The following is a 13,664-nucleotide window of genomic DNA, read 5'->3' as shown; positions in this document are numbered from 1 at the left end:
TTGAACCAGCTTTCTGGAATACCCCCCTGATAGCAAATAACATTTAATAAACGTTATATTTTGGGTTCGTTATGTCTTTTAATGTTTACAATAGAAAAATAAAATGTATTTTATTATTTAACGTTGTCCTTCTACTGTAGTCTTTTTAATAATAAATTAAAAAAAACACAGTATATATCCTCCCCTAATAACAAGAACATTTAATAAACGTTATAGTTTGGGTTCATTGTGTCGTTTAATGTTTATTACGGCAAAATAGCATTAATTTAACTGTTTAACATTGTCTTCCTACTGAAGTTCTAATAATAATTCCTCAAAGCAGACAGTAAACACCTGTCCTGATAGCAAAGAACATTTAATAAACGTTTTATTTTTGTGGTTTTGACCGCCGCCTGAGGGACGATCTGAAGTCCTTATAATAATTCTAAAGTCCTAAAAAATCTAAACACAGTAAATACCTCCCCTGATAGCAAAGAACATTTGGTAAACGTTATAGGTTGGGTTCATTATGTCTTAATTTTAATGTTTATTACCGCAAAATAGCCTTTAATTAACTGTTTGACATTGTCTTCCTTATGAAATCCTAATAATAATTCCCCAAGACAGACAGTAAACACCTGACCTAACATAAAAGTACATTTAATAAATATCTTTGTGGTATTGACCGCCGCCTGATGGACGATCTGAAGTTCTAATAATAATTCTAAAGTCCAAAAAATAATCTAAACACAGTAAATACCTCCCCTGATAGCAATGAACATTTAATAAACGTTGGTTTCATTATGTCCATTAATGTTTCTGATAAAAAAATAGCCTTTATTTAACTGTTTAACATTGTCTTTTTAGTTAAGTCCTTCTAATAATTTATCTAAACACAGTAAATACCCTCCCCCGACAGCAAAGCACATTTAATAAACGTCTTATTTTTGCGGACTGGACCGCAGAGCTCCGCCTAATGGACGACCTGAACTCTGAACAACAATGTCTTCAAACTGACAGTAAACACCTTCCCTGATGGCAAAAACATTTAATAAATGTTAAAGTTTTGGGTTCATTGTGTCTTTTAATGTTTATGATGGAAAAATAGCATTTATTTAATTGTTTAACATTGTTCTTTTACTGAAGTCCTTCTAATAATTCATCTAAACACAGTAACATTAAATACCCTCTCTAGATAGCAAAGAACATTTAATAAACGTCAAAGTTTTGGGTTTATTATTTCTTTTAATTTTTATAATGGAAAAGTAACCTTTATTTAACAATTTAACATTTACCTTTTCCTGAAGTCCGTCTAATAATTTATTTAAACACAGTAAAGACCCTCCCCTGATACCTAAGAACATTTAATAAACTGTATATTTTGGTTTTATTATATCTTCTAATGTTTTTGACAGAAAAATAGCCTTTATCTGAAGTTACCTTCTCCTTATTTTGACATTACCTGACATGTATGGGCATCCAAAAAAAACACATCTGATGAGCTTGATCAGCAGATACAGATTTAAAAGCATGAATGAAGTGCATAAATTAGGACAAATAGATTAGCATTATGTACAACAATTATTTAATTTTTTCCATTTTTATAAGTGAAAAATGAAAACGCATACAAATAATAGAATAAAATTAAATAGTGCCGGGATTCACTGATATCTGCAATAATATCGTTGTGCATCTCATCGTCTATTAGCCACAATAGTGTCTTTGTTCCCAAAAATTATCAGGACTTTAAAAACGTTCTTAGTCTTCTTAGTTTCGAAGAATCTCTGCTCCCTGGCTGTGATGATTCTGTATATGTACTTTGGCAGAGCGCAGCCACCTATAACTCATCCCACATACCGAGCAGCTGTACTTGTTCTCGCCGGTGTGGATCCGCTCGTGCTGAATCATGTGGCATTTCTGCGTGAACCTCTTGTTGCAGAACCTGCAGTTATACGGCTTCTCTCCGGTGTGGGTTCGAAGGTGAATACGTAATACTTGTCGGGTGCTGTAATTCTTTCCGCACAACTGGCAGTAATTTACCCCAACGCCACTATGAGCCACCTTCAGTACGCCATGCTTGGTTGATCTTTTGATGATGGTGTCAGGGTTCTCAGGGTGTTCGTTCTGCACATGGAGTCGGGCCTGGTTAAGCCAGATGAAATGCTTGCCACATTTGGTGCAGCTGTAGGGTCTGATCTTCTCATGCTCTTCCAAGCTACTTTTGAGACTGAAGGTCATGTTGCAGAACCTGCAGAGATATGGCTTGTCTCCTGTGTGCATTCTGACGTGGTTTTGGAAGGCGGAGTTGCTACTGTAACACTTCCCACAAAATTCGCAACGGAAACCGGCCTCTTTACGATGCTTTTGCATGTGTGCCTTGAACTGCTCAGTGTGTTCAAATGTCTCAGGACAATACTTACAGTGGAATAGTGACATTTTCTCTCCAGTCATGCTGTTTATCATGCGTTGTGGTGGTGGTGGTGGCAAAGCATGACCAGGCTCATCAGAAGATTGAACCCAATGAGCAGCAGCTTCGTCTTTTACAGCTCTTTTATAATCGTGATTAGAACCACTTCCATTTTGAACCAAACTGGAGTATGACTGCTGGTCAATGCCAGTCAACTGGGAGTCACAGCGCTCTAATTTGACTTTAACGTATGAGTTCATATGTACATCAACACCTTCATCATGACCTCCATCATGACCACCATCACTCTTATGAAGGGTAGAGTCATCCACATGAGCTGGGAAATCAGCGTGAGGTAGCTCTGTGGGAGCTACGGGAGAAGGTTCAGGGTTGCATGCAGGTGTAGAATAATGGCATAATGGCTGCTGAGCCTGTTGGGTACTGAACTCCACCTTCACTTGTACTGCTGACGTCTCAGAGTCCAGTTCAGCCCCAACCAGGCCTTGGCTAGAGTTCTGGTCCTCAACAAGAATGTCAACATGCTTCAGCTGAACATCTAGAAGAAATATAAAGACAGTAATCCAAATGTTAAAGGAGAAATATTTTTACACCATTACCAAGCTCATTGGTAGAATTCTGAGGGCCACTTAAATGAGACACTTAGAAATGTAAAAGTGCACAAATAGTTTATAAAAAAAAAACCTGTTTATATACAGAGTACCTTGAAATAGTTCTCCAGGAGCGCTGCCATCTTCAAATTAAGACATGATAAGTTGACTGACTAGAACGAACAGGTAGGATAGGGGAACAGATTGCAAAATTCTGTGGAAATGCATTAATTTAAGTGTTTCTGAAAATATCTCTATAATATTCATCCATTTACAAACTTCTAAGTGCATTGTTTATGGTGTAAACATATTGATTTCTTTGCATGGGTAATGCTAGGCCCCTACCAATTCCATTTCACACAAAGTTTCTCCTTTAACTCTATTTTTTGGTCTGTTGCCCTTTAAATGACACCACTAAAGTCCTGAAGAACACTTGTAATAGTATTCATTCTGTTTGCTTCAAGTAATAATACTGTAATAATTTGAATTAATGGGATGGATAGTTGGAGTCCCATATCACACCACTGGTGGGCATCCAAATGCTTTGTATCGGCCTTGAAACAACAATTTGGAATTAAAAAGTGCATAGGGGTGATCGTTTCAGGACAGTGTGTTATCTGTTATTATTTAGCTCACCTGGCTCAGTGCTGCTGGTCTCGGCTAGTCTTCTCTTCAGTTGAATATTCTCCTGCCTGCAGCGATAAACCTCCTCCTGAAACTCGCTGAGAGTTTCTTTAACTAGCTGAAATATCTCTCCCGCGACTGTAGTTAATCTTTCGTGAATAGAGAAATTTAAAGACTCAAATTTCCCAACATCAGTAACCGAAGCCATTGCGGAAAACCCGTAACTGACCGACACACTGGAAACTACAATGGCCTTCAAAATAAGAGTCCGGGCAAACCCATAAACTGTACTGAATAGCTGGGTGATTCTCACGAAGACCTTCACATTAACATAAAAATTTTTTTCACCACATTGCATCATTCTTTCAAGTTGAGAATCTAAAATAGAATGTGTATTTTACTATATTGATTATTTTTTCATTTATTTTTTTTAAATAGAATTTTATTATCATTTGAATCTGATATGATCCAGAATAATTCTCATTACCGTTACAGTAAATGACGAATCTAGATCAACGGTTCAAAACTTTTTTTGATGATTAATTTCATATTTCCACAACAAATTCCATCAACTTAACAGCACAGTCCTTGACAATTACTTTGATCTTTTTTATTTATTTATTTATTTATTTATTTATAGTTAAGCAACTCTCATTACCGATACAACATTTGTAAAATATCTTTTAATTTTTTAATTAATGGAAATTATTTTAGAATATGTTTGATCAAAAACTCATGTGGACAACAGGTGAGGGATATACTATAGTAAAATGAAGGAAAGTTATGATAAGATGTGAAACATTAAAATTAACATTTTAGATCCATAACGGTAATGAGAACACAATTAAACGGTAATGAGAATAAATGTAACGGTAATGAAACTTAGTTAACCCTTGTGTGGTGTTCGGGTCTGTGGGACCCGTTTTCATTTTTCATCAAATGAAACTGAAAAAAAATATTTTTTTCTAACTCAAACTCATTGGCATTGGCTCATTTTTTTGTGAAAAACATACATAAAAACACATTTTTGATAAACACACACTGTACACACATTTACATTTTCTTCTCATATCTTGAGTTTAATTCATTTTTATTAACCATGTAAGCTGTTTATATTGCTTGCAATTTAGGTGAAGCAAGCATGTGTAAAGCATTTTAATGTAAAATTGCTTAATTTTGCTGAATTAAATACAAGTAACAAAGTAAACGAGTAGCAAAAATATGAACACCAAACAAGGGTTAAGGCAATTGTATAACAAACCATGGAACCAGAAAAACAAGCAAATCTCAAGAAACTCTAGCCTTGGCTGCTGCCTTCTTGCGTTCAATCTCTGTCAGTCTTCTAATGATTATATGAATATAATCATTAGACTAATCAAAAGAGTATAACCATCAATGACATTGTTATATATATATATATATATATATATATATATATATATATATATATATATATATATATATATATATATAAATAGTGGAAAATCCACCTGCATGTAAGCTACTTTTTCCATCAGAAAGTAAAAATCACACAAAAATAATTATAATTACAACCATCATCTATATATATATTCATAATTACCATAAATGATCAAATAAACTCTGTTAAATTACTCTTTTAGCAGTCTTACATAAGAATCTCATTACCAGCTCAATGGTTCTTATTACAGTTATGGCCCTCACAATGCATGGTAATGAGAATATTGAGTAACGGTAATGAGATGCTCTTGGCTAATTTCACAAATAACTTAAAATGCTAATATGCTAACAACCTATAACTTTGCCAGATGTCAAAGCCTTATATTATGATAATATTCATGAAATAATTTATTTTTATATTTTTTAAAGTAATGAGTATTAAACCATAACGGTAATGATAATAGACAGTGTAACTGAGGACAGTTTTAGCAATATTAACACAGATTTCTCAAAGGGAGAGAAGAGTGACCAACTGACCTTATCTCCATTTTGAAGCTTGTCTCTGAAGTGATGCATCATGGGATAGCTGATCAATTTAAAGGCACAGTGTAATTTTTATAGGGGGGTAAAATCATGAAACGGTAATGAGAAAAAAATTGTTCGGACACAGATATTTTGTTTAAAATCAAGTACATTTTTTTGTTCAACACAAAACATGTTTATATCATGTATAAATATAGATATTTTAAATGACTTTACCCTATTTTATTGATTCGATATGCTTAGTACTTTTAATATGGTTTAACTTAAAATTAGAAAGAAGGGATACGGACACATAACGGTAATGAGAATTTCCATATATTTTTTATTTAATTTATATAAAAATAATTTTATATGATGATGAAAACAATTGATCCATACAGTACTCCCTATTCACTTTACACACAATATCAGAGTTTTTATGAATTAAGTATTGATTTTATAAAAATTGTCATGGACATGTTCCCTGCAGCTTCATTAGAATCACCCAGCTACTGTTCATGCTGCACGTAAAACTACATTAAAACATTTAAAACAAGAATTGTTTAAAAAAAAAAAAAAAGTTTAAGTACAATAGACTTTTTGCCATAAGTAAAGTGTTTGATGTGTTATTTTTATTTTTTAATGCATACATAAAAATATATACAATAGTGAGTGTGTGTATGAGAGAGAGAGAGAGAGAGAGAGAGAGAGAGAGAGAGAGAGAGAGAAAGAATGAGGGGTTTCAGGTCCGTCTCTGTGTTAAGAAATCTGATTGCCGGGTGAAAGAATCTGTTGCAGATTCTGTTGATGGAGGCTTGGATGCTCTTTTTGTACATGGTAGAATTTTTCAGTACATTCTTTATACACAAGTGTAAGTGTAGCAAAACTGCTCGAAATTATCTAACATTTACAGTTGAAATAAAGTTTTAATAATTTTACTATTAATTCCCTTAAACTACCGGTACCTCAAAACCATCACATTGTTTAATTGTAATGGACACTATGTACAAATTAATCCCACTTCTAACAGTACACCAACTGTGATGTGACATTCTGCTGTTTCCACACGGAAAAAAAACAAAACCACATTTTTAAAAAGGAGAATTACTTCTTTAATTATTTATTAAAGAAATTCAACAGATGTAACAGACTAGACAAAAACAAATTAACAGTTCACTTACACAATATTATTACTTATCATTTATTATTACTATTATTATTATTATTATTATTATTATTATTATTATTAATAATAATATTATTATATAATCTATCACAAAAAAGCAGAAATAAGGTGCATATATGCTAACACCTAGATAAAGTATTTCAAGTGTATGGAAGACATAAATTCATTTTTTTTTTCCATTCAGTGAACTGCATGGTGAATAAAGAAGATTACAGAGAATACAAATATTATTTCCCATAATATAGAAGCTTTTTGGAAAGTTTCATTTTCATTGGTTTGAGGTTTATTTTAGATGCTTTTTTTATTATTTGAAAATACTTTGACATTACTTTGAGATACTAAGTCATTATCTGAAGTTAAGTTCTCCTTATTTAGACTGACGTGACATACTTCACAATATGTACGGGCATCCAAATAAAAAAAAGCACATATCTGATGTTTTGTTTCAGCAGGTACCGATTTAAAAGCATGTATGAAGTGCACAAATGAGGACAAACAGATTAGAATTATGTACATTTATTTTTAGCCATTTTTATAAAAAAAAAAATGAATGAATACCAATCATAAAATATATTTTAAAAGTTCCAGGATTCACTGATATCTGCAATAATATCGTTGTGCATCTCATCACCAAAGTTTTGGGTTTATTATGTCTTTTAATGTGTATAATGGAAAAGTAAGCTTTATTTAACAATTTAACATTGTCCTTTTACTGAAGTCCGTCTAATAATTCATTTAAACACAGTAAATACCCTCCCCTGATAGCTAAGAACATTTAATAAATGTTATATTTTGGTTTTATTATATCTTCTAATGTTTTTGACGGAAAAATAGCCTTTATTTAACAATCAAACACTTTAACATTACTTTAACATACTAAGTTATTATCTGACATGTATGGGCATCCAAAAAACACACATATCTGATGAGCTTTATCAGCAGATACAGATTTAAAAGCATGTATGAAGTGCATAAATTAGGGCAAATAGATTAGCATTATGTATAACATTTATTTTATTTTTTTCTATTTTTATAAATGAAAAATGCATACAAATTATAAACTATAATTAAATAGCGCCAAGATTTACTGAGATTTGCAATAATATCAAGCCACAATAGTCTCTTTGTTCCGAACATTTTTCAGGACCTTAAAAAATGTTTAGTCTTCTTAGTTTCGAAGAATCCTTGCTTTTTGTCTGTGATGATTCTGTATATGAACCTTGGCAGAATGTAGCCACCTATAACTCATCCCACATACCGAGCAGCTATATTTGTCTCCATTGGTGTGGATCCACTCGTGCTCCATCATGTGGCATTTCTGCATGAATGTCTTTTTGCAGAACCTGCAGTTATATGACCTCTCTCTGGGGTGGTTTAGAAGGTGAATATGTAATTGTTGTCGGGTGCTGTAATTCTTTCCGCACAACTGGCAGCGAGTTTCCTCGACACCAGTATGAGCCACCTCCAGCAGGCCATGCTTGTTTGACCTTTTGATGATTGTGTCAGGGTAGTCGGGGTGTTCATCCTGCACGTGGAGTCGAGCCTGGTTCGGCCAGGTGAAATGCATGCAACATTTGGTGCAGATGTAGGGTGTAATCCTCTCATGCTCTTCCAAGCTGCTTTTGAGACTGAAGGTCTTGTAGCAGAACCTGCAGAGATAAGGCTTTTTTCCTGTGTGTGTTGTGAGGTGGTTTTGGAAAGCAGAGTCGCTACTGTAATAATTCCCGCAAAATTCACAATGGAAACAGGCCTCTTTACGATGCTTTAGCATGTGTGCCTTGAACTGCTCAACGTTTTCAAATGTCTCAGGACAAGCCTTACAGTGAAATAGTGACATTTCCTCTCCAGTCATGCTGTTTACCATGCATTGTGGTGGTGGGGGTGGTAGAGCAGGACCAGGCTCATCAGACGACTGAACCCAATGAGCAGCAGCTTCGTCTTTTACAGCTCTTTTATAATCGTGATTAGAACCACTTCCATTTTGGACCAAACTGGAGTATGACTGCTGGTCAATGCCAGTCAATTGGGAGTCACAGCGCTCTAATTTGACTGTAACGTATGAGTTCATAAATACACCTAGACTTCCATTACGACCTCTATTCCGACCCCCATCGGTCTCATGAATGGTAGAGTCATCCACATGAGCTGGGAAATGAGCGTGAGGTAGCTCTGTGGGAGCTACGGGAGAAGGTTCAGGGTTGCATGTGGGTGTAGAATAATGGCATAATGGCTGCTGAGCCTCAGGATCCTGAAGTTGGGTACTGAACTCCACCTTCACTTGTACTGCTGACGTCTCAGTGTCCAGTTCAGCCCCAACCAGGCCTTGGCTGGAGTTCTGGTCCTCAACAGGAAAGTCAACATGCTTCATCTGAACATCTAGAATAAATATAAAGACAGTTATCCAAATGTTAGAGTAGAAATCCGATGTGAAATGGACTTGGGGTGTATTGAAACATGATAATGAGAACGTAACCCCCAGCATTCTGAAATGCAGAACTTTTAGACGATGCCTACAATGCTACTGATAGGGGCATAGCATTGCTCATGCACAGAAATCAGTATTTTTATACAATTAACAAGCTCAAAGTAGCTCCACACTTTATTGGTAGATTTCCGAGGGCACTGACATTTAAAGTGAGACACTAAGAACTTTGAAAGTGCACAGATAGTTTATTAAAAAACACTGTTTATATACACAGTACCTGAAGGTACTTCTCCACCATCTTCAAACTAAGACACGATGGGTCGACTGACTAGCAAGAACCAATAGGAACAGATTGCAAAATTAATTCTGTGGAAATGAATTAATTTCAAGTGTTTCTGAAAATATCTCTATTTGCTAGAGCTGACCCACGCCCTTGACTGGGCAGAGAAGAAGAAAAGAGGGAGCGCAAACTCAGTATTTGAGATGGAGTTCGGGGCAGCTTTGCTGTAAAGTGTGAAGCCGAAGCCTACCTCACACGAAGAGAAACATGAGAAGAGAATAAAATTAAAGAAGGAGGAAGATGGGGAGGAGGTGGGCACGAGGTTTGTTCAATGAGCAGGTAGAGAGGAAGTGACGGTTTAAATATGGAAGGAAGTGGGAGGAGTGAGGGCGTGGATCACTCCCAAAACTTAGTTATGATAGATAACTCCACTAATATTCATATATTTACAAACTTTAAAATGTAGATTTTTTGCATGGGTAATGCTATGCCCCTATCAAGTCTATTTCACACCAAGTTTCTCTTTTAACTCTATTTTACATTTTTTGGATTTAGAATTTATTTTTCCAACTACACAGAGGAAGACAATTAGCTCCATAATTGCCAGATTTGGTCTGTTTCCCTCTAAATGACACCACTAAAGTCTTTAAGAACAGTTGTGATAGTATACACTATGTATGCTTCAAGTAATAATACTGTAAGACTTTGAATTAATGGGATGGAGAGTTTGGAGTCCCATAATACATGAAAATCAAAAAGTTATCATATCACACCACTACATTTTGTAAATACTACATTACCATGTATTCAATGTATTTGTTTCTAGTGATTTTACTGTAGCAATTTGGAGTAATGGGAAGTCAGACCTAAAAAAATGTCCATTTGAATGGCATCAACCAGAAAACAACAACTGTTATCTAATGATACCATTAAATCCTTGAGAAACCCTTTCTATAATATTAGTGACATACGTGTCAAGTTATATTACTGTAGCATTTTGGAATAATGGGAGGTCAAACTTGAGGAAAAATGAAGGTGGGGGGGCTGCACCACAAAGCATTTGTGCTTGGGGCATCCAAATGCCTAGCATTTGCATGCAGCTCTACAGACTACTTCATGTCTTATTAAAAATAAAAAATAAATATATATATATATATGATATGATTGGCTAAAATTATTGATTTCTTTGCGCAATGTGATTTGCTGACAGACGTTTTATGAGTGCTATTATCAGCCGGTAATGCACTATAACCTAGCAACAATGCAGCGCTTACAAGCCAAACAGCGCAGCTACAAACAGAGCAGTAATGAAACTAATTTACCTCACAGTGTGTTATAACCAAACAGATCTTATTTGCTCGTTCTCAACTCAAAATCTTTTAATAAACAGCGATAATAGAACTGTGGTATAATCACAATAATACACTCGAGGTTCGTGCTATAACGTGTGTTATACCACAGGTAGTTCCGACCCTGCAATTTGATTGGCTGAGTGGCGTTTTATGAGCGACAATATTAGGCGATAATGCACTGTAACTGTAGCTCTCCGTGTATTACTCCGCAACATACAGGTAACCTAGCAACGATGCAGCTCTTACCAACGAGATGCGATATCATTAATCACCACTAAGAGGCACTAGATTGTATAGGCACGGTGCAGAAATGCCATGTCTCCAATAGGCGGCGCAGACAAAGACGCGGGCCCATAAATAAAAAAGCTCGAAAATGCTCATTATTACACAAATTATCAGCTTTCAATATCAGTTTAAGACTTGTTATTATTAAAATAAAAGCTTAAGTATATATATATATATATATATGCGGACTTCCGCAGGTCTTGCCGCTGGTGGCGCCGAAGTAAACAAAACTTTTAATTCTTAAAAAAAAACATTTTCTTTCAGTCAAACGAGCGCTGAACTTTAATCTACACAGATTAGTCTCCTAAAAACCGTTTATATGGTTGAGTAAAGCGCTTCTGTTTCTTTACAGTATACACTTAGATTTCCACAATATTGACTTAAAGGGCAGATAATAAAAGAGCTAACCGTGCAGCTAACTACAGTGCAGGAACTATTTTTACTGGCGGATTGTTTAAAATCAAGCCGATCGCATGTTCTCGTCCTGTTTAACTTAAAATCTTTTAGTGATAATAGAACTGTGGTATAATATTTAAGCAATAATACGCAAGAGCGAGCGCTATAACGTGTCATATTAGCATTGCTGTACTGATCTTCGGCACTCGGCCGACCGCATCACAACAGTATTATTGCTTAAATTTTGGCGTGTAGTCAGTGCCATCTACGATCGCAGCAAAGCAGTGCCAATATTCCCTCTCCCTCTCGTGTATAATTGCTTCATTATTTAGCTCACCTGGCTCAGTGCTGCTGGTCTCGGCTAGTCTTCTCTTCAGTTGAATATTCTCCTGCCTGCAGCGATAAACCTCCTCCTGAAACTCGCTGAGAGTTTCTTTAACTAGCTGAAATATCTCTCCCGCGACTGTAGTTAATCTTTCGTGAATAGAGAAATTTAAAGACTCAAATTTCCCAACATCAGTAACCGAAGCCATTGCGGAAAACACTTTCTTGACCCACACACTGGAAACTGGGAGCTGTTCAGTCTCTGCTACAATGGCCTTCAAAATAAGAGTCCCGGCAAAACCATACATAGTACTGTATAACTACTGTTCTTATAATGATACAGTTCTTTGTTTAAGAGTCTTTTTAATGCACAAATAAAATAAAATTGTGGAGGAAACTACATACAAACATGCTTACATACAGCTCTGGAAAAAATAAGAGACCACTTCAGTTTCTGAATCAGTTTCTCTGATTTTGCTATTTATAGGTATCTAAAGATTGTTGTTTTATTCTATAAACTACGGACAACATTCCTCCCAAATTCCAAATAAAAATATTGTCATTTAGAGCATTTATTTGCAGAAAATAAGAAATAGCTGAAATGACAAAAAAGATGCAGAGCTTTCAGACCTCAAATAATGAAACGAAAAAAACAAGTTCATATTTATAAAGTTTTAGGAGTTCAGAAATCAATATTTTGTATTTTAATCACAGGTTACATGCATCTTGGCACATTCTCCTCCACCAGTCTTACACACTGCTTTTGGACAACTCCTGGTACAAAATTTCAAGCAGTTCAGCTTGGTTTGATGTCTTGTGATCATGCATCTTCCTCTTGATTATACTCCAGAGGTTTTTAATTTGGTTAAAAAGAAACTAAATTTTTAAATGGTCTCATTTTTTTCCAGTGCTGAAAATATACATAAATATAAATTTATCATTTTAGCCTGTATGTTGAGTGAGTTTGTGTGTATTTATGTTTTCATTTTCCTCCACAAATCCATAATAGATGTATAAATGAGAGAGTGAGTGGTTTCAGCTCCGTCTCTGTGTGTTAAGGTATCTAAACGCCTGGTGGTGGAGGCTTGGATGTTCTTTTTTTTATGTCGCTGGTGTTGAGGGACCAGGTGAGGTTCTCTGCAATGTGACACAGAAGTAAGCAAAAAAAGAATTTCTCACTTTTGTTGAAGTAACTGCCTCTACCTTCTAAGCAGATTTTATCAAAATTTGGCACCGTCAGGCTGTTGCATAATCATTACCTCATCTTATCAGCCCCAACTCCCCAACTCATCCCATCAAAAAGGTATTGGAGGGGGCACCATCAAATTGAATATAGTTTCAACTATTTTACTATTAAAACTCTTAAACTACCTCAGAAAATGTTTTATTTGTAATAGACACTGAGTGTATTGCTCCCCCTTCTAACAGTACATCAACTTTGCAGCTACATTCTGCTGTTTCTACAAGGAAAAAAACAAAACCACGATTTTTAAAAAGAAAAAATATTTCTTTAATCGTTTATTAAAGAAATCCAACAGATGTAACAGCAAGTCAAACATAACTATTTACAGTTCACTTACACAATATTATTACTTAGCATTTATCATTACTATTATTAATAATATTATTATATAATCTGATCTCAGTAGTATCACAACAAGCAGGCATAAGTGCATATAAGCCAACAGCTAGATAGTGCTTAAGCAACAAAAAAAACTTTCATAAAATTAAAGAATTTTTATATGTGGATTAATAATCTAAAACAATAAGTAAACACACATACTGCAAACAACCTGCAGCCCAGTGAAGTTGTGCTTAACAGATAAGAGCTTTATACCGTCATTTCAGACTACACTT

At 35.1% G+C, this 13,664-nt stretch overlaps 1 protein-coding gene across 3 annotated transcripts; it reads right to left on the bottom strand.

Moving 5' to 3' along the window:
- Positions 1–1,547: 1,547 nt before the first annotated feature.
- Positions 1,548–12,094, bottom strand: LOC107196812 (zinc finger protein 572). 3 transcript variants are annotated; one of them, XM_049471785.1, is made up of 2 exons: positions 11,821–12,094; positions 1,548–2,942 (listed from the first exon to the last, which is right to left on the bottom strand). In XM_049471785.1, the coding sequence occupies exons 1-2, from the start codon at positions 12,014–12,016 to the stop codon at positions 1,747–1,749; spliced, it is 1,392 nt and encodes a 463-aa protein (XP_049327742.1). In that variant the 5' UTR covers positions 12,017–12,094; the 3' UTR covers positions 1,548–1,746. The 3 variants fall into 3 exon arrangements, with proteins under 3 accessions (XP_049327742.1, XP_015460942.3, XP_022538450.2); XM_015605456.3 differs by lacking the exon at positions 11,821–12,094 and adding an exon at positions 3,631–3,941; XM_022682729.2 differs by lacking the exon at positions 1,548–2,942 and adding an exon at positions 7,246–9,121 and having other exon boundaries at positions 11,821–12,091.
- Between the last annotated feature and the right edge of the window lie 1,570 nt (positions 12,095–13,664).

This window comes from Astyanax mexicanus, chromosome 24, assembly GCF_023375975.1.
Source record: "Astyanax mexicanus isolate ESR-SI-001 chromosome 24, AstMex3_surface, whole genome shotgun sequence".
Lineage (NCBI taxonomy): Eukaryota > Metazoa > Chordata > Actinopteri > Characiformes > Acestrorhamphidae > Astyanax > Astyanax mexicanus.
The sequence above is the reverse complement of the archived record's forward strand: the minus strand, read 5'-3'. Positions and strand labels throughout refer to the sequence as shown.